At 53.4% G+C, this 24,082-nt stretch overlaps 1 protein-coding gene across 4 annotated transcripts in view; it reads right to left on the bottom strand.

Moving 5' to 3' along the window:
* Nucleotides 1–24,082, bottom strand: part of LOC147121689 (roquin-1-like) — a 414,634-nt gene that overhangs the window by 229,734 nt on the left and 160,818 nt on the right. For all 4 annotated transcript variants that reach the window (XM_085982135.1, XM_085982134.1, XM_085982136.1 and 1 more), the window contains exons 2-4: nt 23,745–24,072; nt 7,620–7,740; nt 575–814 (exon numbers count right to left, since the gene is read on the bottom strand). In XM_085982135.1, the coding sequence (XP_085838261.1) occupies nt 575–814; nt 7,620–7,740; nt 23,745–23,975 (592 nt within the window). In that variant the 5' untranslated portion in view covers nt 23,976–24,072. The remainder of the gene's footprint in view (nt 1–574; nt 815–7,619; nt 7,741–23,744; nt 24,073–24,082) is intronic.

Below are 24,082 nucleotides of genomic sequence, written 5' to 3'. Positions count from 1 at the left end.
ACCTGCCCTGGGAGTGTTTGATGGGACAGTGTAGAGGGAGCTTTACTGTATATCTAACCCATGCTGTACCTGCCCTGGGAGTGTTTGATGGGACAGTGTAGAGGGAGCTTTACTCTATATCTACCCCATGCTGTACCTGCCCTGCGAGTGTTTGATGGGACAGTGTAGAGGGAGCTTTACTCTGTATCTAACCCGTGCTATACCTGCCCTGGGAGTGTTTGATGGGAAAGTGTAGAGGGAGCTTTACTCTGTATCTAACCCATGCTGTATCTGCCCTGGGAGTGTTTGATGGGACGGTGTAGAGGGAGCTTTACTCTGTATCTAACCCGTGCTGTACCTGCCCTGGGAGTGTTTGATGGGACAGTGTAGAGGGAGCTTTACTCTGCATCTAACCCATGCTCTGGGAGTGTTTGATGGGTCATAGCAGAAAGCGTTCCGTTCCCCTGCACTGTTGGCACAGCAGGGTTGATACAAAAATTCATGAAAAAAAAATGTTGTTTGCAAAAGGTTTCTAATATCCTATATGGCGGGTATTAAATTGACCCTGCTGCACGACAGCAGTTTAGTCCTGTACCTGGTCCAAGAAACTGGCAGCCTCTGGCTCTGACAGCTGCCCAGAGATTGGATGAAAGTTGCTGTGGGTTCTGATGCTGAAGGATGAGCTCGGTGACAGTGCGCTCCCCCAGTGAGCGTGCAGCTCGCATCGCCCGGATCCGGCCTTCCTCTTCCACCAGCTGGCAGTGAACCAGTGTAACCAGCTTCCTCTGCATGGGCCTGCTCAGCACGCTCTGCGCGGCACTGCTGAGTACCACACCTGCAATACAACACAACGCAGCTCAGCACAGGGCACGAGACAGCATGACGTCATAACTGGGTCGGGCCAGGCCTCCAACTGGCTCAGACTGGGCTCGTGTCTACTCACAACGCAGTAATACCATCGCTCACAGTCAGGGAGACGGATACCAAACTCGGACAGGCAACGGGAGTCGGCCAGCTTCCACATGGCAAAGTCCAGCATCCTGCAATTCTGCATGGTCCAAGAAGCGGAATCCCACATTCCAGAGCAAGACTTACAACTCCACAGAGATACCCCAGAACAAGGAATCACGCATCTCACAGCAAGACCCCGCGTCCCACAGCGAGACCCCGCGTCCCACAGCGGGACCCCGCCTCCCACAGCGGGACCCCGCCTCCCACAGCGGGACCCCGCCTCCCACAGCGAGACCCCGCCTCCCACAGCGAGACCCCGCCTCCCACAGCGAGACCCCGCCTCCCACAGCGGGACCCCGCCTCCCACAGCGAGACCCCGCCTCCCACAGCGAGTCCCCGCCTCCCACAGCGAGACCCCGCGTCCCACAGCGAGACCCCGCGTCCCACAGCGGGACCCCGCCTCCCACAGCGAGACCCCGCCTCCCACAGAGACCCCGCCTCCCACAGAGAGACCCCGCCTCCCACAGAGAGACCCCGCCTCCCACAGAGAGACCCCGCCTCCCACAGAGAGACCCCGCCTCCCACAGAGAGACCCCGCCTCCCACAGAGAGACCCCGCCTCCCACAGAGAGACCCCGCCTCCCAGAGACCCCGCCTCCCACAGAGACCCCGTCTCCCACAGAGAGACCCCGCCTCCCACAGAGAGACCCCGCCTCCCACAGAGAGAACCCGCCTCCCACAGAGAACCCGCCTCCCACAGAGAACCCGCCTCCCACAGAGAACCCGCCTCCCACAGAGAGACCCCGCCTCCCAGAGAGACCCCGCCTCCCAGAGAGACCCTGCCTCCCACAGAGAGACCCCGCCTCCCACAGAGACCCCGCCTCCCACAGAGAGACCCCGCCTCCCACAGAGAGACCCCGCCTCCCACAGAGACCCCGCCTCCCAGAGAGACCCCGCCTCCCACAGAGAGACCCCGCCTCCCACAGAGAGACCCCGCCTCCCACAGAGACCCCCCAGGTCCCACAGCGAGACCCCACGTCCCACAGCGAGACCCCACGTCCCACGGCGAGACCCCACATCCCACGGCGAGACCCCACGTCCCACGGCAAGACCCCACGTCCCACGCCGAGATCCCCCAGCGAGACCCCACGTCCCACAGCGAGACCCCACGTCCCACGGCGAGACCCCACGTCCCACAGCGAGACCCCACGTCCCACGCCGAGATCCCACAGAGACCCCACGTCCCACAGCGAGACCCCACGTCCCACGGCGAGACCCCACGTCCCACGGCAAGACCCCACGTCCCACGCCGAGATCCCCCAGCGAGACCCCACGTCCCACAGCGAGACCCCACGTCCCACGGCGAGACCCCACGTCCCACAGCGAGACCCCACGTCCCACGCCGAGATCCCACAGAGACCCCACGTCCCACAGCAAGACCCCACGTCCCACGGCGAGACCCCACGTCCCACGGCGAGACCCCACGTCCCACGGCGAGACCCCACGTCCCACGGCGAGACCCCACGTCCCACAGTGAGATCCCACGTCCCACGGTGAGATCCCACAGAGACCCCACGTCCCACGCCGAGATCCCACAGAGACCCCACGTCCCACGGTGAGATCCCACAGAGACCCCACGTCCCACGGCGAGACCCCACGTCCCACGGTGAGATCCCACAGAGACCCCACGTCCCACAGCGAGACCCCACGTCCCACAGCGAGACCCCACGTCCCACGCCGAGATCCCACAGAGACCCCACGTCCCACGGCGAGACCCCACGTCCCACAGCGAGACCCCACGTCCCACAGCGAGACCCCACGTCCCACGCCGAGATCCCACAGAGACCCCACGTCCCACAGCAAGACCCCACGTCCCACGCCGAGATCCCACAGAGACCCCACGTCCCACAGCGAGACCCCACGTCCCACGCCGAGATCCCACAGAGACCCCACGTCCCACAGCGAGACCCCACGTCCCACGGTGAGATCCCACAGAGACCCCACGTCCCACAGCGAGACCCCACGTCCCACGCCGAGATCCCACAGAGACCCCACGTCCCACGGCGAGACCCCACGTCCCACGGTGAGATCCCACAGAGACCCCACGTCCCACAGCGAGACCCCACGTCCCACAGCGAGACCCCACGTCCCACAGCGGGACCCCACGTCCCACGCCGAGATCCCACAGAGACCCCACGTCCCACGGCGAGACCCCATGTCCCACGGCGAGACCCCACGTCGAGGCCCCACGTCCCACGGTGAGATCCCACAGAGACCCCACATCCCACAGCGAGACCCCACGTCCCACGCCGAGATCCCACAGAGACCCCACGTCCCACAGCGAGACCCCACGTCCCACGGTGAGATCCCACAGAGACCCCACGTCCCACGCCGAGATCCCACAGAGACCCCACGTCCCACGGCGAGACCCCACGTCCCACGGCGAGACCCCACGTCGAGGCCCCACGTCCCACGCCGAGATCCCACAGAGACCCCACGTCCCACGGCGAGATCCCACAGAGACCCCACGTCCCACGGCGAGACCCCACGTCCCACGCCGAGATCCCACAGAGACCCCACGTCCCACGGCGAGACCCCACGTCCCACGGTGAGATCCCACAGAGACCCCACGTCCCACGGCGAGACCCCACGTCCCACGGTGAGATCCCACAGAGACCCCACGTCCCACGGCGAGGTCCCACGTCGAGACCCCACGTCCCACGCCGAGATCCCACAGAGACCTCACGTCCCACGGCGAGACCCCACGTCCCACGGCGAGACCCCACGTCGAGACCCCACGTCGAGGCCCCACGTCCCACGCCGAGATCCCACAGAGACCCCACGTCCCACAGCGAGACCCCACGTCCCACGGTGAGATCCCACAGAGACCCCACGTCCCACGGCGAGACCCCACAGCGAGACCCCACGTCCCACGGTGAGATCCCAGAGACCCCACGTCCCACAGCGAGACCCCACGTCCCACGGTGAGATCCCACAGAGACCCCACGTCCCATGGCGAGACCCCACAGCGAGACCCCATGTCCCACGGTGAGATCCCACAGAGACCCCACGTCCCACAGCGAGACCCCACGTCCCACGGCGAGACCCCACGTCGAGACCCCACGTCGAGGCCCCACGTCCCACGCCGAGATCCCACAGAGACCCCACGTCCTACAGCGAGACCCCACGTCCCACGGCGAGACCCCACGTCGAGGCCCCACGTCCCACGCCGAGATCCCACAGAGACCCCACGTCCTACAGCGAGACCCCACGTCCCACGGCGAGACCCCACGTCGAGACCCCACGTCCCACGGCGAGACCCCACGTCGAGGCCCCACGTCCCACGCCGAGATCCCACAGAGACCCCACGTCCTACAGCGAGACCCCACGTCCCACGGCGAGACCCCACGTCGAGACCCCACGTCCCACGGCGAGACCCCACGTCGAGGCCCCACAGAGACCCCACGTCCTACAGCGAGACCCTACATCCCGTAGCGAAATCCCACAGCGTGACCCCCGAAGATTCCCACCCCAACACCCTAAAACATACCCTAAAGCAGAACGTTATGTTCCCTCAATCACTGACAGTCACTTTGTGAAGGGCACTGTGGCAGAAACAGAAACTTCTGTCTCCCTGTTGCATGATTTTTACTAGTTAGCCTTCTTGTGTGAGATTTCCGTTCTTGGTCTGACTGCACGCTCATCAACTCGAGCGCTGGGATTTCTGCTCCAAACGGACCTTCATTGTTTCAGGCTGTGTTTTGCCTGTTGTCTGCACTGCTACTTTCGTCAATTCACCTTGGTGACAGCCGCCTATCTCTGTCATTCCCTCAGTCATTGGGTGTTAAGAACCAGCCAGACTATGGGTCTGTGCGAACAACAAATTGCATTTATATAGTGCCTTTAACATAATAAAATATCTGAAGGCGCTTCACAGGAGGAATCAGACAAAAACCTGAGAGAGCCAAAGAAGGAGCTATTAGGGCATGTGACCAAAAGCTTGTTCAAAGAGGTAGGTTTTTAGGAGCGACTAGGAGGTTTAGGAGGGAACTCCAGAGCTTAGGGCCTAGGCAGCTGAAGACACGGCCGCCAATGGTGGGGTGAAGGAAGTGGGTGTCGACAAGAGGCCAGAATTGGAGGAGTGCAGAGATCTCGAAGGGTTGTAGGGCCGGAGGAGGTTAGAGAGATAGGGAGGGGCGAGACCATGGAGGGATTTGAACACTACCAAGAGGAGTCACAGTTCCAGAGCTCATTGTAACACGAGCCTGCTCAGACACTGCTCGTTAAAAGATAATCCACAAAGAGACAACCCTGAGAACCAGGGGACTTTCATGTGGCTCTTCAGTCTTCTGTATGTTTTAAGAAGAAGTAGGAATTCTGTAAGAAATGATCTTGGCGATCTGCTATGAGACGCTGATGGCACCGTTCAGCCATCCTGTGCGCCTGCAAACAGTCAGCTCCTTCCAATATTTTCCCAGCACTTCGGGCATTTTTCACGTGATGGGCCTGCCACATGGGACGTCATTTTGGGTCAGTAAACAGCTTCCTGTTCCACACCGGCAGCATTCTGTGGTGTGCGGGGAAGGAAGGGGTTTCATAGATGGCACAGGGATTTATTTTTTTCGTTAAGCCTACCCTTCATCGCCTGCTGTAAACAGACACCGTACGGGCTGGAGTACTGCTCAGGTGCTTGTTGGGTACGGTGCAGGACTCAGGGGTGGGGATACAGGGACTGGCTACCTGACGCCATTCAGCCAATTGGGAACCTACTATTGGGTTAATGGTCCCAGAAAGGGCAACAGTGGCAGAGGTGGCACTGGGAAGGCAGCAGGGGGCACCAGGCAATGTTCTGAATTATAACTCTGCGAATTAGGTATCCAGATTGCAAGGCACTGGTAAGCATACAGAGGTTTATTAGAGGACAGAGTAAAGCCAAGGTAAATGCATTGCTGCCATTTCCCCATTGTTGCTTTCAGCTGGCCTTTACACAAGCCTTTGTACCAATTCTCATCTTTACTGATTATTGCCAAAAATGGGTTTCCCAATTGGAATTTTCCTGCCCGAGAACATGCTTTTGTTTTTAAACCCAGTTGCTAGTGAATGCAAGTTTGATTATTCCACTGTTAGCATTTTGCCTTCCTGCGTGTGTAAATAATTTTATCTGCAAATAAATCTGGAGGAGCAGTTTAGCCAGTGTACATTTGTCCAAGAAGCATGGCACCATTCTGTAATGGAAGGAGAACATGGTGGGCACCCCACGTGGCCTCCATTAAGTAACGGACAGTGATTCGGGGTCCTGGGTAAAGTAACACCCAAGTCAGAGAATAAAGGCACAGGTTTTAGTACACAAGAGACTTCATCTGCACATGGAAACTGTAATCTAAACAGCAACATAAGGAAAGGTGTTGGGGAAAAGCCCAAACTATACCAGGCAGCGATTTCCCTGCACCTCCAGGATCAGAAAGCTTCTGTAAAAGGCGTGACTCACACACTAGATGTCACAAATGACAGGGTAGGTCGTTATTATTGCTGACTATTGTTAGTCAGTCGTGACGTGCACTGTGCACAGATTCCCCACAACCTCCTACAGATTATTTCCTTATAAAGCAGTCAGTCATGACAGAATGATGTTTGGTACAAATATTGTTCTGCTAATATCACTGGGCGTAGGACTCCTTCCACCCCATAATCAGATTCCAGCCTGCAACATACTCCCGGGCATCTGTTACTCTATATATAAACCAACTGACCCCCTCGATTAGATTCCAGCCTGCGACATACTCCCGGGTATCTGTTACTCTATATATAAACCAACTGACCCCCTCGATTAGATTCCAGCCTGTAACTCACTCCCGGGTATCTGTTATTCTATATATAAACCCCCCGAACCCCTCAATTAGATTCCAGCCTGTAACTCACTCCCGGGTATCTGTTATTCTATATGTAAACCCCCTGAAACCCTCGATTAGATTCCAGCCTGTAACTCACTCCCGGGTACCTGTTATTCTATATATAAGCCACCCAATCCCCTCGATTAGATTCCAGCCTGCAACTCACTCCAGGGTATCTGTTATTCTACATATAAACCAACTGAACCCCTCAATTAGATTCCAGCCTGCAACATACTCCCGGGTATCTGTTACTCTATATATAAACCAACTGACCCCCTCGATTAGATTCCAGCCTGTAACTAACTCCCGGGCATCTGTTACATAACCAACTGATCCCCTCGATTAGATTCCAGCTTGTAACTCACTCCCGGGCATCTGTTACTCTATATATAAACCAACCGACCTCCTCGATTAGATTCCAGCCTGTAACACACTCCTGGGTATCTGTTATTCTATATATAAACCCCACCGAACCCCTCGATTAGATTCCAGCCTGTAAATCACTCCCGGGCATCTGTTATTCTATATATAAACCCCCCGAAACCCTCGACAAGATTCCAGTCTGTAACTCACTTCCGGGTATCTGTTATTCTATATATAAACCCCCCCCCGCCGATTAGTATCCAGCCTGTAACTCATTCCCGGGTATCTTTTAATCTATATATAAACCACCTGAACCCCTTGAACCACCTGAACCCCTTGACGAGATTCCAGTCTGTAACACATTCCCAAAAAGCTGCCAATAAATACATCACTCTGTTAGTATACAGGGGGAATGTCCCTGATGGGCTGCTGGTACCTCTGGTGTTGCTGAGTGGTTTGAGGTACAGTGCCAGTTCCTCCACACATTTCTTTGACTCCTCATAGTGTTTGGTATTTTCCGCTCCAGTACACAGGGTGACAGACTGCGGCTCCGGAATCTGCACACAATCAGAGCAAACATCAGCCGTTAAAAGTATATAATTAACACTGCGACGAGAATATACTCTAATAATATTTCATAATAAATTAATAAAACATAATATATTATAGAACTTTAGCCCTGTTCACATGAGGAGAATATATTGATGTAATACACTGCTAACCAACACCGGGGCTGATTTTACTGGCTAAGGCCGCCACTCGGACAATCAGTTTTATAAGGTAATTTTAAAAATCTTGTATTTATATATCGTCTTTCATGACCTCAGGACATCCCAAAGCGCTTTACATCCAATGAAGCACGATTGAAGCGCAGTCACTGTTGTAATGTAGGAAATAATAATAATGTAATGATACAGGATATATTAACAGTGCTCACACAGTAAACATGAAGAGTACCCAAGCACAGAATTGAACTTCAGAACACGCAGCAGACATGCCTCTGGTCCCACCACAGACACACCAGTATGCCCCAGAGAAAAGCTTCGGCCTCCCCTGTGAAAGGGATACAGTGCAATGAGAAGGTATGACTACTTCGGTTTGAGTTTGTCTCTGTTTTGACATTGTCATCCATGACTCAGTGGGCAGCAATTTCTCCTCTGAGTCAGAAGGTTGTGGGTTCAAATCTCCACTCCAGAGACTTGAGCACATAATCCAGGCTGACACTCACTGAGGGAGTACTGCACTGTCGGATGTGCCGTCTTTCAGATGAGACGTTAAACCGAGGCCCCGTTGGTCTTCTCAGGTGGATGTAAAAAATCCCATGGCACCATTTCAAAGAAAGGCTGGGGAATTCTCCCCCATTTCCTGGCCAATATTTATCCCTTAATCAACAACATTAAAACAGATTAACTGGTCATTATCACACTCCTGTTTGTGACGTGCTGTGTACAAATTGGCTGCATTAGAACACTTCATAAGAACTTTATTGGCTGTAAAGCGCTTTGGGATGTCCTGAGGTCGTGAAATGCAAGTTCTTTCTTTCTATCTTTCTTTAATGTTCTTGACATTCTTCTTACTCTTAGAAAGAGCCCATATGAGGGTCGCTGCACCACGTGGTATGGCAATGAGCCAATGCAGACTAGAAGGTTGCAGGCCGGTTAGCTGATCTCAGCAGGTGCTATTTGGGGGGGCCTAAAATTGGCTCCAGAGCCCTTTGGCCAGCAAAGACAAGAGCAGTCGGTCAGGGTTCCTGCTGCTCGATGCTGCCCAGTGACGTGCATGCGTGTGTCCGGACTCTGGCTGGGGGACAAGATCAGACCTGGCTTCATCCCCTCTTGACATTTACCATCTAGACTCACGGCAAAAGAATGGCAACTCGGGTGAGGCTCTGAAGGGCTGGGCGGAACTGTGCAAACTCCACCCCCCACCCCAGCAAGAGGCAGCGATTTCAGCAGAGTGGGTGCAACAAACTTAGAATTGGAGAATCATAGAATCCTACAGCACAGAAGGGGGCCATTTGGCACATCGTGCCTGTGCCAGCTCTTTGAAAGAGCTCCCCAATTAGTCTCACTCCCCTGCTCTTTCCCCATAGCCCTGCAAATGTTTCCTTTTCAATTCTCATCTCCCCACTGGCTTTTTTGACATTTATCTTCTGTGTCCTCTGGTTATCGACCCTCCTGCCAGTAGAAACATTCCCCCGATCTACTTTATCAAAGCCCCTCATAATTTTCAACACCTCTATTAAATCTCCCTTTAACCTTCTCTGCTAAGGAGAGCAATCCCAGCTTCTCCAGTCTCTCCACATAACTGAAGTCCTTTATTGCTGGTACCATTCAGGTAAATCTCCTCTGCAGCCTCTCCAAGGCATTGTAGTATGAGTTGTAAGGGATGGAGCGCAGATCGCAATATCCCAGCTTCATACTTCATCAATGAAAAGAACCCAATGAACCATTCTCGTCCTCTGAATAATCATGACCATTTCAGATAAGTCCGCCACTTCTAGCCCGCCAGTTTCTGTGGCCCTGAATCTGTTTGGTTTATACCATGAGACAAATTCCACCTCGACAGGGAGCAGCGAGGCTTCTTCGAAGTCACAAGTGTGACTCTTGCACTACTGCACGTGTGCAAACCTCGCACTTGTTTGGTTAGTCACACTTGCACCTTTCCCAGTATCAGCGGGCGAACAGTCCTAAGGGCTGATAAGACCGAGTGAGCTGCTTAGATTTAGCACCGTCGCAAGCAGTGAATGAAACTCCACCTGTAGCTGCGGGGGCTGCTTTATATACTGGGGTTGCTGCTCACAGCACTCTTGTAGTCTGAGGAGGCCGGGTGGTATAAGGGATAACTTAAGGGTTGATCTAATTGATGTGTCTAAGATGATTAAAGGATTTGATAGGGTAGATAGAGAAAAAACAATTCCTCTGGCGAGGAAGTCCAGAACAAGGGGGCATAATCTTAAAATTAGAGCTAAGCCGTTCAGGGGTGACATCAGGAAGCACTTCTTCACACAAAGAGTAGTGGAAATCTAGAACTCTCCCCTCCAAAAAGCTGTTGAAGCTGGGGGTCTATTGAAAATTTCAAAACTGAGATTGATAGATTTTTGTTGGGTAAGGGTATTGAGGGTTACGGAACCACGACGGGTAGATGGAGTTAAGATACAGATCAGCCATGATCTAATTGAATGGGGGAACAGGCTCAAGGGGCTGAATGGCCTCCTCATGTTGCTATAAAGGGGGCATGAAATGAACATTAGTTTGTTTGGTGTCTAAATTGTCAGACTGCTTGTACGACATACAGTTCTGAATGAGCAAAAATTCTCACCAATTAAATAGTGGGAAAACTGAAGCCATTGTTTTCAGTCCCCGCCACGAACTACATTCCCGAGCCACTGACTCCATCCCTCTCCCTAATATCTGTCTGAGGCTGAACCACATTGTTCGCAACCTTGGTGTCATATTTGGCCCTGAAATGAGCTTCCGACCACATATCCGCAGCATAATAAAGACCACCTATTTCCACCTCCGTAACATCGCCCGTCTCTGCCCTTGCCTCAGCTCATCCGCTGCTGAAACCCTCATCCATGCCTTTGTTATCTCTAGACTTGACTATTCCAACACACTCCTGGCTGGCCTCCCACATTCCACCCTACGTAAACTTCAGGTCATCCAAAGCTCGGCTGCCCATGTCCTAACTCACACCAAGTTCCGTTCGCTCATCACCCTTGTGCTCGCTGACCTACATTGGCTCCCGGGTAAGCAACGCCTCGATTTTAAAATTCTCATCCTTGTTTTCAAATCTCTCCATGGCTTCGCCCCTTCTTATCCCTGTAACCTTCTTCAGCCCTACATCCCTCCGAGATATCTGCGCTCCTCTAATTCTGCCCTCTAGAGGATCCCTGATTATAATCGCTCCACCATTGGTGGCCGTGCCTTCTGTTGCCTAGGCCCTAAGCTCTGGAATTCCCTGCCTAAACCTCTCCGCCTCGCTACCTCTCTTTCCTCCTTTAAGGCGCTCCTTAAAACCTACCTCTTTGGCCAAGCTTTTGGTCACCTGCCTTAATTTATCCTTATGTGGATCTGTGTCAAATCTTTTGTCTTAAAATACTGCTGTGCAGCACCGTGGGACATTTTACTATGTTAAAGGTGCTATATAAATACAAGTTGTTGTTGTTGTTGTTAGTTAAGAGTTGCCAATGGTCAGCTGGAAACTACAGTGGAGAAGACAAGAGTGTGTATGGGCCGGCTCCCTGAACACGCTGTGTATAGTGGGGAGTGAGGGTCACAGAAAGATCAGCTCAGTGGTCATTGAATAGGCTGCAGGAAGTGGCAGATGTCGTCGGGCACTGAATCTGCTCCTCTCGCCAAGCACAGCCCCGTGCACGTCAGGACCATGCACAGACGGTGCAATCATCTCACCACGTGGCTCAGGCTGGGCTTCACTTGCACATCCACTGTGTCTTCAGCTCTCCTGTTCCAGCTCAACTCTGTTTACAGACACCGAGACGTTCAGCCAGGGCGTCAGATGGCTGATGTCACTTTCTAATGTTGAGAGTGACACAGATCCTTCATCAGACCTCTCCACAGCATGTGTGGGGCAGTCTGCAAAGAATGATCCTATTCATCATGAAGGAAGTCTACAGACTGAACAGTGTGTTACATAGGGAGAGCTGTGTGTCCTGAACAGTGCGTTACACAGGGAGAGCTGTGTGTACTGAACAGTGTAACACACTGTTCACGACACACAGCTCTCCCTGTGTAACACACTGTTCAGTACACACAGCTCTCCCTGTGTAAGATACTGCTCAGTACACACAGCTCTCCCTGTGTAAGATACTGCTCAGTACACACAGCTCTCCCTGTGTAAGATACTGCTCAGTACACACAGCTCTCCCTGTGTAACACACTGTTCAGGACACACAGCTCTCCCTGTGTAACACACTGTTCAGTACACACAGCTCTCCCTGTGTAACACACTGTTCAGTACACACAGCTCTCCCTGTGTAACATACTGCTCAGTACACACAGCTCTCTCCCTGTGTAACACACTGTTCAGTACACACAGCTCCCTGTGTAACACACTGTTCAGTACACACAGCTCTCCCTGTGTAACACACTGTTCAGTACACACAGCTCTCCCTGTGTAACACACTGTTCAGGACACACAGCTCTCCCTGTGTAACACACTGTTCAGGACACACAGCTCTCCCTGTGTAACACACTGTTCAGGACACACAGCTCTCCCTGTGTAACACACTGTTCAGTACACACAGCTCTCCCTGTGTAACACACTGTTCAGTACACACAGCTCTCCCTGTGTAACACACTGTTCAAGACACACAGCTCTCCCTGTGTAACACAATGTTCAGTACACACAGCTCTCTCCCTGTGTAACACACTGTTCAGTACACACAGCTCTCTCCCTATGTAACACACTGTTCAGTACACACAGCTCTCCCTGTGTAACACACTGTTCAGTACACACAGCTCTCCCTGTGTAACACACTGTTCACTACACACAGCTCTCTCTGTGTCACACACTGTTCAGTACACACAGCTCCCTGTGTAACACAATGTTCAGTACACACAGCTCTCCCTGTGTAACACACTGTTCAGGACACACAGCTCTCTAGTGATCTAGTGACTAGTGGATCGTGAGTGGAGTTCGGGGCCAGGGATCACGAGAATATCAGTGCTAATTTGATCCTGTGAGAGACAACATCATTCATGTTCGAGGCCGGGACCCAGGAGCAAGGACAAGCCCAGCAGCGAGGTCAAGGCCCAGGAGAGGCGCAGCGTGGACCAGCAGCGGGGTCGGCGCCCAGGGAGGGTGCGGCACAGGCCAACAGCGAGGTCGGGAGGACCACGATGCATCTTACAAAACCCAGGCAGAGAGGACCTGCGGGAAGGAGGGAGGAGGACAGTAGCATTATGTTTGTGTGTGTGTGCCGTTGTAGCAGAGCCTGGTCTCCAATCGTCTTGGTTCCCCTTGCCATTAATGGGCCAAGACCTTGCTCTGTCAAGCCCGTGTGGTGGCTGGGGTGCAACGGCCACCCCACGTTAAAAGAATTCACGCACAGGCATCTTCCACCCTTTAAAATGAAGTTCGGGATCTGGAACGTCAGGACCCTCATGGACAACCCCATCAGCGACAGACCCTGTACTGCTATCGTTGCCCAGGAGCTCAGACGTTTCGACATAGACATCGCCGCCCTAAGTGAGACCCGGCAGGCAGGGGAAGGCCAGCTCAAGGAGCAAGGCGGTAGTTACACCTTCTTCTGGAAAGGCAAACCTGAAGAAGAATGCCGCCTCCATGGGGTAGGCTTTGCCATAAAAAATGAACTTGTTGGGCGTCTCAGAGACTCCCCCAGCGGTATAAATGAGCACCTCATGACTCTTCGCCTCACCCTCGCCCAGAACCAGTGCGCTACGGTCATCAGTGCGTACGCCCCAACACTGGAAGCCACAGACAAGATCAAAGAGGAATTCGACTCCAGCCTCGTACAATCCCTGTCCCAAGTCCCAACGGGCGACAAGCTGATTCTCCTTGGAGACTTTAACGCCAGAGTTGGAAAGGACACTGACCTCTGGGGAGGTGTGATCGGCAGAGATGGGGTAGGGAAAGCCAACTCCAACGGTACCCTCCTCCTGTCAAAATGCTTAGAACATGGCCTCGTCATAACCAACACCTTGTTCCGTCAGAGAGACAAGTACAAGGCTTCATGGCAGCACCCTCGTTCCAATCACTGGCATCTGCTGGACTACGTCATTGTCTGAGCGAGGGACCACAAGGATGTCCGCATCACCCGCGCCATGACAGGAGCCGACGACTGCTGGACAGACCACCGCCTAATCCGCTCTGTCATCTCCATCAATGTAGCCCCAAAACAGCTGCGGCAACAGACACAATGCCGCAGGAAAATTAACGCTGGAGCACTTAAAGACCCTGCTAAGAAAGCCCTATTCAGCCTGTGCCTCACAAACAACCTGACGACTCCCAGTGATGCAGAGACACAGAGTGTAAACAGCGCCTGGTCTGCACTCAAGGCCTCCATAATCAGCACCTGTGAAGAGACGCTCGGTCACTTGACCAGGAAACACCAAGACTGGTTCGACGAGAAAGACCAGGAGATCCAGGAGCTAATAAGCCGCAAGCGCAAGGCATTCCTGATCTGGAAACAGCAATACAACTCGAGAACAAGAAAGCAGCTCTATAGACGCCTGAAGGCCGAGGTCCAACAAAAAACTTGCGACCTAAAGAACAGATAGTGGGTGGAGAAAGCACAGGAGATCCAGCAGCTAGCCGACAACCACAACGTGCATGGATTCTTTAGCGCAGTCAAGACCATCTACGGCCCAAGCACCCAAGGCCCTACCCCACTGTGGGCCAAGAACGGAGAGATACTCATCAAGGACAGAGAGGCAGTCAGTGCCCGCTGGAAGGAGCACTTCGAAGATCTCCTTAACCACGACTCTGTCTTCGACACGAGTGTCCTCAACTCCATCCCGCGGCATGCTACCCGCCACCATCTCAGCACAACCCCAGCCCGGCATGAGGTTGAAAAGGCCATCCGACAACTGAACAACAACAAGGCCTCAGGAGCAGATGGAATCCCCGCCGAGGCACTAAAGCATGGTGGAGAAGCACTACTGGCGCGAATTCATGAACTCATTTCTCTTATCTGGAAGGAGGAGAGCATGCCAGGGGATCTCAGAGATGCCGTAATTGTGACCATCTTCAAGAAAGGTGACAAGTCCAATTGCGGTAATTACAGAGGAGTTTCTCTGCTGTCTGCCACAGGGAAAGTCATCGCAAGAATCCTCCTCAATCGCCTTCTCCCAGTGGCTGAAGAGCTCCTCCCAGAGTCGCAATGCAGATTCCGCCCACTAAGGGGCACAATGGACATGATCTTCACCGCACGTGAATTACAAGAGAAATGCAGGGAACAGCACCAACCGCTGTACTTCTTTTATCTCACAAATGCCTTCGACACTGTCAACCGTGAGGGATTATGGAGTGTCCTCCTCAAATTCGGCTGCCCTCAAAAGTTTGTCACCATCCTCTGCCTGCTTCACGACGACATGCAAGCCGTGATCCTGAACAACGGTTCCACCACAGACCCAATTCACGTACGAACCGGGGTCAAGCAAGGCTGTGTCATCGCACCAACGCTCTTCTCGATCTTCCTAGCTGCAATGCTCCATCTCACCCTGAGTAAGCTCCCCACTGGAGTGGGGCTAATTTACAGAACAAACGGGAAACTGTTCAACCTCCGTCGCCTGCAGCCCAGATCCAAGGTCATCCCAACCTCTGTCGTCGAATTACAGTATGCAGACAACGCTTGCGTCTGCACTCACTCGGAGGTCAAACTCCAAACCATCGTCAACATCTTCACCGAAGCGTACGAGAGCATGGGCCTTACACTAAACATCCGTAAGACAAAGGTCCTCTACCAACCTGCCCCCGCCACACAGTACTGCCCCCCGATTATCAAAATCCACGACAGGGCCTTGGACAACGTGGACCACTTTCCATACCTTGGGAGCCTACTGTCAACAAGGGCAGACGTTGACGACGAAGTCCAACACCGCCTTCAGTGTGCCAGTGCAGCCTTCGGTCGCCTGAGGAAGAGAGTGTCTGAAGACCAGGACCTCAAACCCGGCACTAAGCTCATGGTCTACAGAGCAGCAGTGATACCCCCCAAGCTGTATGCCTCAGAGACATGGACTATGTACAGCAGGCACCTCGAAGCACTGGAGAGGTACCACCAATGCTGCCTCCGCAAGATCCTACAAATCCATTGGCAGGATAGGCGCACCAACGTCAGTATTCTCGCTCAGGCCAACATCCCCAGCATCGAAGTTTTGACCACGCTCGATCAGCTCTGATGGATGGGTCACATCGTCCGCATGCCCAATACGAGACTCCCAAAACAAGTGCTCTACTCGGAGCTCTGGCACGGCAAGAGAGCCCCAGGTGGGCAGAGGAAACGCTTCAAGGACACCCTCAAAGCCTCCTTGAAAAAGTGTAACATCCCCACTGACACCTGGGAATCCCTGGCCCAAGACTGCACAAAGTGGAGGAGAAGTATCCGGGAAGGCGCCGAACACCTCGAGTCTCTTCACCGGGAGCAAGTGGAAGCCAAACGCAGGCAGCACAAGGAGCGCACCCACCCGCCCCTTCAACCACCGTCTGCCCCACTTGTGACAGAGACTGTAGGTCCCGCATTGGACTCATCAGTCACCTGAGAACTCATTTTTAATGTGGAAGCAAGTCATCCTCGGTTCAGAGGGACTGCCTAAGAAGAATAAGATGTTACACAGGGAGAGCTGTGTGTCCTGAACAGTATGTTACACAGGGAGAGCTGTGTGTCCTGAACAGTGCGCTACACAGGGAGAGCTGTGTGCACTGAACAGTCATTCTTGACCTGTCTGCAGCCTTTGACATGGGTGACCACTCCATCCTCCTTCAACACCTCTCCTTTGTCGCCCAGCTGGGTGGGACTGCACTCGCCTGGATCCATTCTTATCTATCTAATCATAGCCAGGGAGTCATCTGCAATGGCTTCTCTTCCCGCTCCTGCATCGTTACCTCTGGTGTCCCCCAAGGATCTATCCTTGGCCCCCTCCTATTTCTCATCTATAAGCTGCCCCTTGGCGATATCATCCGAAAACACATCATCAGTTTCCACATGTACGTTGACGACACCCGGCTCTACCTCATCACCTCTTCTCTCGACCCCTCCACTGTCTCTAAATTGGCAGATTGCTTGTCCGACATCCAGTACTGGATGAGCAGAAATTTCCTCCAACTAATTATTGGGATGACCGAAGCCATTGTCTTCGGTCCCTGCCATAAACGTCGTTCCCTAGCCACTGACTCCATCCCTCTCCCTAGCATCTGTCTGAGGCTGAACTAGACTGTTTGCAACCATGGTGTCATATTTGACCCTGAAATGAGCTTCCGACCACATATCTGCGGCATAACTAAAGACTGCCTATTTCCACCTCCGTAACATCACCTGACTCCGCCCTTGCCTCAGCTCATCTGCTGCTAAACCCTCACCCATGCCTTTGTTACCTCTAGACTTGACTATTCCAATGCACTCCTGGCTGGCCTCCCACGTTCTACCTAAGTAAACCTGAGGTCATCTAAAACTCGGCTGCCCGTGACATAACTCACACCAAGTCCCGTTCACCCATCACCCCTGTGCTCGCTGACCTACATTGGCTCCCGGTTAAGCCACGCCTCGATTTCAAAATTCTCATCCTTGTTTTCAAATCCCTCCATGGCCTCACCCCTCCCTATCTCTGTAATCTCCTTCAGCCCCACACCCACCCCCCGAGATATCTGCGCTCCTCTAATTCTGCCCTCTTGATTATAATCGCTCAACCTTTGGTGGCCGTGCCTTCAGCTACCAAGGCCCTAAGCTCTGGAATTCCCTGCCTAAACTTCTCCGCCTCGCAACCTCCCTTTCCTCCTTTAAGGCGCTCCTTAAAACCCACCTCTTTGACGAAGCTTTTGATCATCTGCCCTAATTTCTCCTAATGTGGCTTGATGTCAAATTTTGTTTTATAACACTGTGGTAAACCACTGTTTGTATTCCACTGTGTACATGCCTGGACATGCCTCGGCTGACTCCTCCCACAAGTCCTAGTATAAAGGTGACTGCTCCCCAGCCCTTTGTATTTCTGGACCGGTCGACCACTCGAGGCAGACCTTCATTCTTTTGTTAATAAAAGCCTTTAGTTACTCTCTTAACTCTCAGTCTTTTATGAGTAATTGATAGCGCATCAATTTTATTAACAAAATTTTTATAATGGAGAAGATCCTCACACCAGCATGCCTGGACTTAGATCATCGGGAGGCGGACTCATCCACCAAGTTTACTCACTGGCTTAAGTGTTTCGAAAAATTCCTGACCGCCTCCGCAGCAATCAAATCGGACGAGGACAAACTGGATGTCCTGACCTCCAAAGTGAACCACCGAGTGTACTCGGTCATCCAAGACGCGACCTCGTACACGGACGCTATCAAGCTCCTCAAGGACCAGTACACGCGCCCAGTGAACGAAGTGTATGCCAGGCACCTTCTGGGGAGTCGTAAACAACAACCTGGGGAATCGACCGTGGAATACCTTCAGGCACTGTCTGTGCTTGGCCGGGCCTGTGGTTGTAAGGATGTAAAGGCCGCTGTGTACACAGAGGAACTTATCCGGGACGCTTTTGTAGCGGGCCACAGATCCAATTACACCCGACAGCGACTGTTGGAGCAGAGTGACCTCGACCTCAACAAGGCCTCTGAACTCGCACTATCATTGGATGCAGCCTACCGGGGCATGGATGCCTACTCCTCTGCACCGTGGACGCCGCGGGGAATGACAGCCTGGGACACGGTAGGACCGCCTCATAGCGCCGTGCCACCCCAGCCACACCCCAGCAACGGCCCAACTACCGCAGCAGTGTCCCAAGGCCAGACAGCAGTGCCCCAAGGCCAGAAATGCTACTTCTGTGGCCAGGCAAAACACCCCAGAGCGCGCTGCCCGGTGAAAAACGCGATCTGCTCGGGCTGCGGGAAGAAGCGACACTACGCTAACGTCTGCAAGGCCAAAGCCACCCCGAACCCCAGCAGCGCCGCGTGTGGGCCATGCGGGCCGCCATCTTGGGCCTCCCCGGCCATGTGCGAACCACCGGTACAGCAGCCATTTTGGATGCCTCCAGCCACATGGGGATCATGGACGCCGCCATCTTGGACGACAGCCGGAACGCAGCAGGCCCCCAACACCGCCTCATCTGATACCCGCAGCGACACACCGACCCCTACGCTGGCATCCGTTACACTGGACCAAGCGAGACCGCACCAGCTGGCCAGTTCCACAATGGACATTAAGGTAAATGGCCACGATACAATCTGCCTTTTTGACTCTGGGAGCACGGAGAGCTTCATCCACCCCGACACGGTGCGGCGTTGCTCTCTCCCAGTCCTGCCTGCGCACCAGCGGATTTCTATGGCCTCCGAGTCCCAGTCGGCGGACATCGGCGGCTACTGCGTAGTGACACTCGTAGTAGACGGGACCGTGTACGATCATTTTAAACTTCTGGTCCTGCCCGACCTCTGCGCTGCCGTCCTGCTGGGGTTAGATTTTCAGTGCCACCTTAAAAGTGTTACGATGGCGTACGGTGGACCCCTACCCCCACTCACAGTCCGCAGCCAGCAGCTCCCAAATTGCCCGCCGCGCACCAGGTGCAACCTCTCCACACTCAGAGTCACCCCCCCCCCACTGTTAGCTAACCTCACCCCCGACTGTAAGCCCATCGCCACAAAGAGCAGGCGATACAGTGCCGGGGACAGGGTTTTCATTAAAACCGAAGTGGAGCGGCTCCTGAAGGAAGGGATTATTGAGGGCAGCACCAGCCCCTGGCGAGCCCAGGTTGTGGTCGTTAAGACCGGCGTGAAGCAGCGCCTGGTCATCGACTACAGCCAGACAATAAATCGCTACACCCTGCTGGACGCCTACCCACTCCCCCGCATAGCTGATATGGTCAACCAGATCGCGCAGTACCGCGTCTTCTCGACCATTGACCTGAAATCAGCGTACCACCAGCTCCCTATCCGCCCTGAGGACCGCCAGTATACTGCCTTTGAGGCAAACGGCCGCCTCTACCACTTCCTTAGGGTTCCCTTTGGCGTCACCAACGGGATCTCCGTCTTCCAAAGGGAGATGGACCGGATGGTAGATCAAAATGCGTTGCAGGCCACTTTCCCATATCTGGACAATGTGACCATCTGCGGCCATGACTTGCAGGACCATGACGCAAACCTCGAAAAATTCCTCCGCACCGCCCAACTCCTGAACCTGACATATAACAAGGAGAAGTGCATATTCCGCACAAACCGCCTCGCCATCCTTGGCTGTGTTGTGGAACACGGAGTCATCGGCCCCGACCCCGACCGGATGCGTCCCCTTATGGAACTCCCACTGCCTCAAGGCCCTGAAGAGGTGCCTAGGGTTTTTCTCCTATTATGCCCAGTGGGTCCCCTACTATGCGGACAAGGCCCGTCCGCTGATCAAGTCCACCTCTTTTCCCTTGATGGCAGAGGCCCGCTTAGCCTTCCACCGTATCAAGGAAGACATTGCCAAAGCCACCATGCACGCAGTGGACGAATCCATCCCCTTCCAGGTGGAAAGCGACGCGTCCGACTTTGCCCTGGCCGCTACCCTCAATCAGGCGGGGAGACCCGTGGCCTTCTTTTCACGAACCCTCCAAGGCCCGGAGACCAGACACTCCGCTGTTGAGAAGGAGGCCCAGGCGATTGTGGAGGCTGTGCGTCATTGGAGGCACTACCTGGCCGGAAAACGATTTACCCTGCTCACTGACCAACGTTCAGTTGCTTTCATGTTTAACAACAAGCAGAGGGGCAAAATCAAAAATGACAAGATCTTGAGGTGGAGAATCGAACTTTCCACCTACAATTACGAGATCTTGTACCGGCCCGGGAAGCTCAATGAACCCCCGGATGCGCTATCGCGTGGCACCTGCGCCAGCGCGCAGATCGATAGACTGCGGGCCCTCCACAATGACCTCTGCCACCTGGGGGTCACCAGGTTCTTCCACTTCATCAAGGCCCGCAACCTGCCTTACTCTATTGAGGAGGTCAGGACCATGACCAGGAACTGCCAAGTCTGCGCTGAGTGCAAACCGCACTTTTATAGACCAGACAGGGCCCACCTGATAAAAGCCACTCGCCCCTTCGAGCGCCTGAGCGTTGATTTTAAAGGGCCTCTCCCCTCCTCCGACCGCAATGTGTACTTCCTCAATATTATTGATGAGTACTCCCGTTTCCCGTTCGCCATCCCCTGCCCGGACATGACCAGTGCCACGGTCATTAAATGTCTGAACGACCTCTTCACCCTGTTCGGTTTCCCCAGCTATATCCATAGCGACCGGGGCTCATCGTTTATGAGCGACGAACTCCGTCAGTACCTGCTAACTAGGGGTATTGCCACAAGCAGGACCACCAGTTACAACCCCCGGGGGAACGGACAGGTGGAAAGAGAAAATGCGACAGTTTGGAAGGCCGCCCTGCTAGCCTTAAAGTCTAGGGGCCTTCCAACCTCCCGCTGGCAGGATGTGCTCCCCGATGCGCTCCACTCTATTCGGTCACTGCTCTGCACTGCCACTAACGCCACCCCTCATGAGAAAATGTTTGTCTTCCCAAGGAAGTCCACATCGGGGACATCGCTACCGCCATGGCTGACGTCCCCAGGGCCGGTCCTACTGAGAAGACACGTGAGGACCCATAAAACGGACCCCCTGGTCGAGAGGGTCGACCTCCTCCACGCCAACCCCCAGTATGCTTACATTGCATACCCGGACGGGCGGGAGGACACAGTCTCCATAAGAGACCTTGCACCCTCGGGGGCCGCAGTAACCCACTACTCACTACCACCCCCCCCCCACGACCCGATATCCAGCCCCAGCAGACGGCAGGCCTGGGCCCCGCGACCCGCTCGACATCTACGAGGACGACACGCCTGTGCCACAGCCTACGCAGGACTCGACGCCGGAAGCTCCACTACCCCTGCCGTCGCCACGCCGATCACAGCGGCAGACAAGACCTCCGGAGAGACTCCAATACACTAACTTTTAATACACTTCACCCCGCCGGACTCAATTTTAAACAAGGGGTGAATGTGGTAAACCACTGTTTGTATTCCACTGTGTACATGCCTGGACATGCCTCGGCTGACTCCTCCCACAAGTCCTAGTAAACATAGAAACATAGAAACATAGAGATAGGAACAGGAGTAGGCCATTCGGCCCTTCGAGCCTGCTCCGCCATTCAATGAGATCATGGCTGATCTTCGTCTGAGATCATAGCTGATCTTACCAGTTCAGTACCCCGTCCCCGCCTTTTCTCCGTAACCCTTAATCCCCTTAGCCTTCAGAAATATATCCAATTCTCTCTTGAAAATATTTATTGAATTAGCCTTCACAGCCCTCTGTGGCAGGGAATTCCACAGGCTCACCACTCTTTGAGTGAAGAAATTCTTCCTCATCTCTGTTTTAAATGATTTGCCCGCTATTTTTAGACTGTGGCCCCTGGTTCTGTGCTCCCCGGCCATTGGAAACATTCTCTCTGAATTCAGCCTGTCCAGGCCTGCCATAATTTTATATGTTTCGATGAGATCCCCTCTCAATTTTCTAAACTCCAGTGAGTACAAGCCCAAACTATTTAATCTCTCTTCGTAGGTCATTCCCGCCATTCCAGGTATCAGCCTGGTGAATCGCCGTTGCACTCTTTCCATGGCAAGAACATCCTTCCGCAGATGGGGCGACCAAAACTGTACACAATACTCCAGATGCGGTCTCACCAGCACCTTGTACAGCTGTAGTAAGGTATCCCTATTCCTATACTCGAACCCCCTTGATATGAAGGCCAACATACCATTTGCCTTCTTAATCGCCTGTTGCACCTGCATGCTCTCCTTCAGTGACTGGTGCACAAGAACACCCAGGTCCCTCTGCACTTCCCCATCTCCCAATCTATTGCCATTTAGATAATAATCTACCCTCCTGTTTTTACCCCCAAAGTGGATAACCTCGCATTTATCCACATTATAGTGCATCTGCCACGTATCCGCAGTATAAAGGTGACTGCTCCCCAGCCCTTTGTATTTCTGGACCGGTCGACCACTCGAGGCAGACCTTCATTCTTTTGTTAATAAAAGCCTTTAGTTACTCTCTTAACTCTCAGTCTTTTATGAGTAATTGATAGCGCATCAAACACTCCTGTGACGCACCTTGGGACATTTTACTATGTTAAAAACACTATGTAAATACAAGTTGTTGTTACACAGCTGTGTGTATTAAACAGTGTGTTATACAAGAGCTGTGTGTTATACAGGGAGCTATGGGGACTGAATAATGCGGTACAAAGGGAGTTATGGGGACTGAATAATGTGTTACACAGGGCATTATGGGGACTGAATAACATGTTATCCAGGGTGCTGTGGGGACTGAATAACTTTTTACACGGGAAGATAATGGGCACTGTCCAGCTTGGATGACTGGAATAAAACATCAAGTCAGTGAGCCCTGAAGTAGCAATGAGGATTTCTGTGGAGAAAACCATTGCTAGCACCTTGTCTGCACGTAGGGTCGCCTACCCTCCGCGACAATCCTGGAGTCTCCAGGAATTAAAGCTTAATCTCCAGGACAAAAAACAAAAAACCAAAGAGAAATCATAGGGGCAATAAAAAAATTGTGTGTATTTTTCATTTTTGTTTAACTCTTTTGTTAGTTTGAAAAGTTTTGGAGATGGGAAAAAAGGGCTGCTTGTTTAGACAGTCAGGACCCATCCAATTGGGCAACAATTGTCGGGAGGTGGTGGAGCTACGTGAGGCTGTACATGTCGAGCGACCAATGGTGGGAGCGTGGAGTCATGTGATAAAACCTCCGAGAATACATCCAATCAGATTTGGCGACCCTATCTGCAAGATGGGAAATGTCTACTGAAGGGAGGAAAGTGCTCTTGAAAAAGGAGAGAGAGGAATTCTTACCTGGGCTCCCACCAGCTGTAACAGTGCAGAGTTCACAGGTAACATGTCTATGTCTGTGTTGATAGTGGTTTGGTCGAAAGGGCAAGCCTTGCGATGGAGCTTGTTGAGACACATCTTACAGACTGTGTGTCCACAGCCAAGGCTGATGGGCTTGCGAATATTCTCATCGAAGGTCTGGCAGCAGATTGGGCAGGAGAGGAAGTCCGTCCATTGTGGAGCCTGCACAGGCATTGTGGCGGTGAGCGGACGGGGAGATCCCAGTGGAATCAGGTCGTCAGTAACAGGGTCTCGTCGACATAGTCTCAGAGCTCATCATGCAATACACCACCTGAAATCAA

The sequence above is a fragment of the Somniosus microcephalus genome, chromosome 3 (genome assembly GCF_052327205.1).
Source record: "Somniosus microcephalus isolate GS21.2 chromosome 3, FLI_Smic_1.0, whole genome shotgun sequence".
NCBI classification, from domain to species: Eukaryota; Metazoa; Chordata; class Chondrichthyes; order Squaliformes; family Somniosidae; genus Somniosus; species Somniosus microcephalus.
This window is presented reverse-complemented; position numbering and strand designations above follow the sequence as displayed.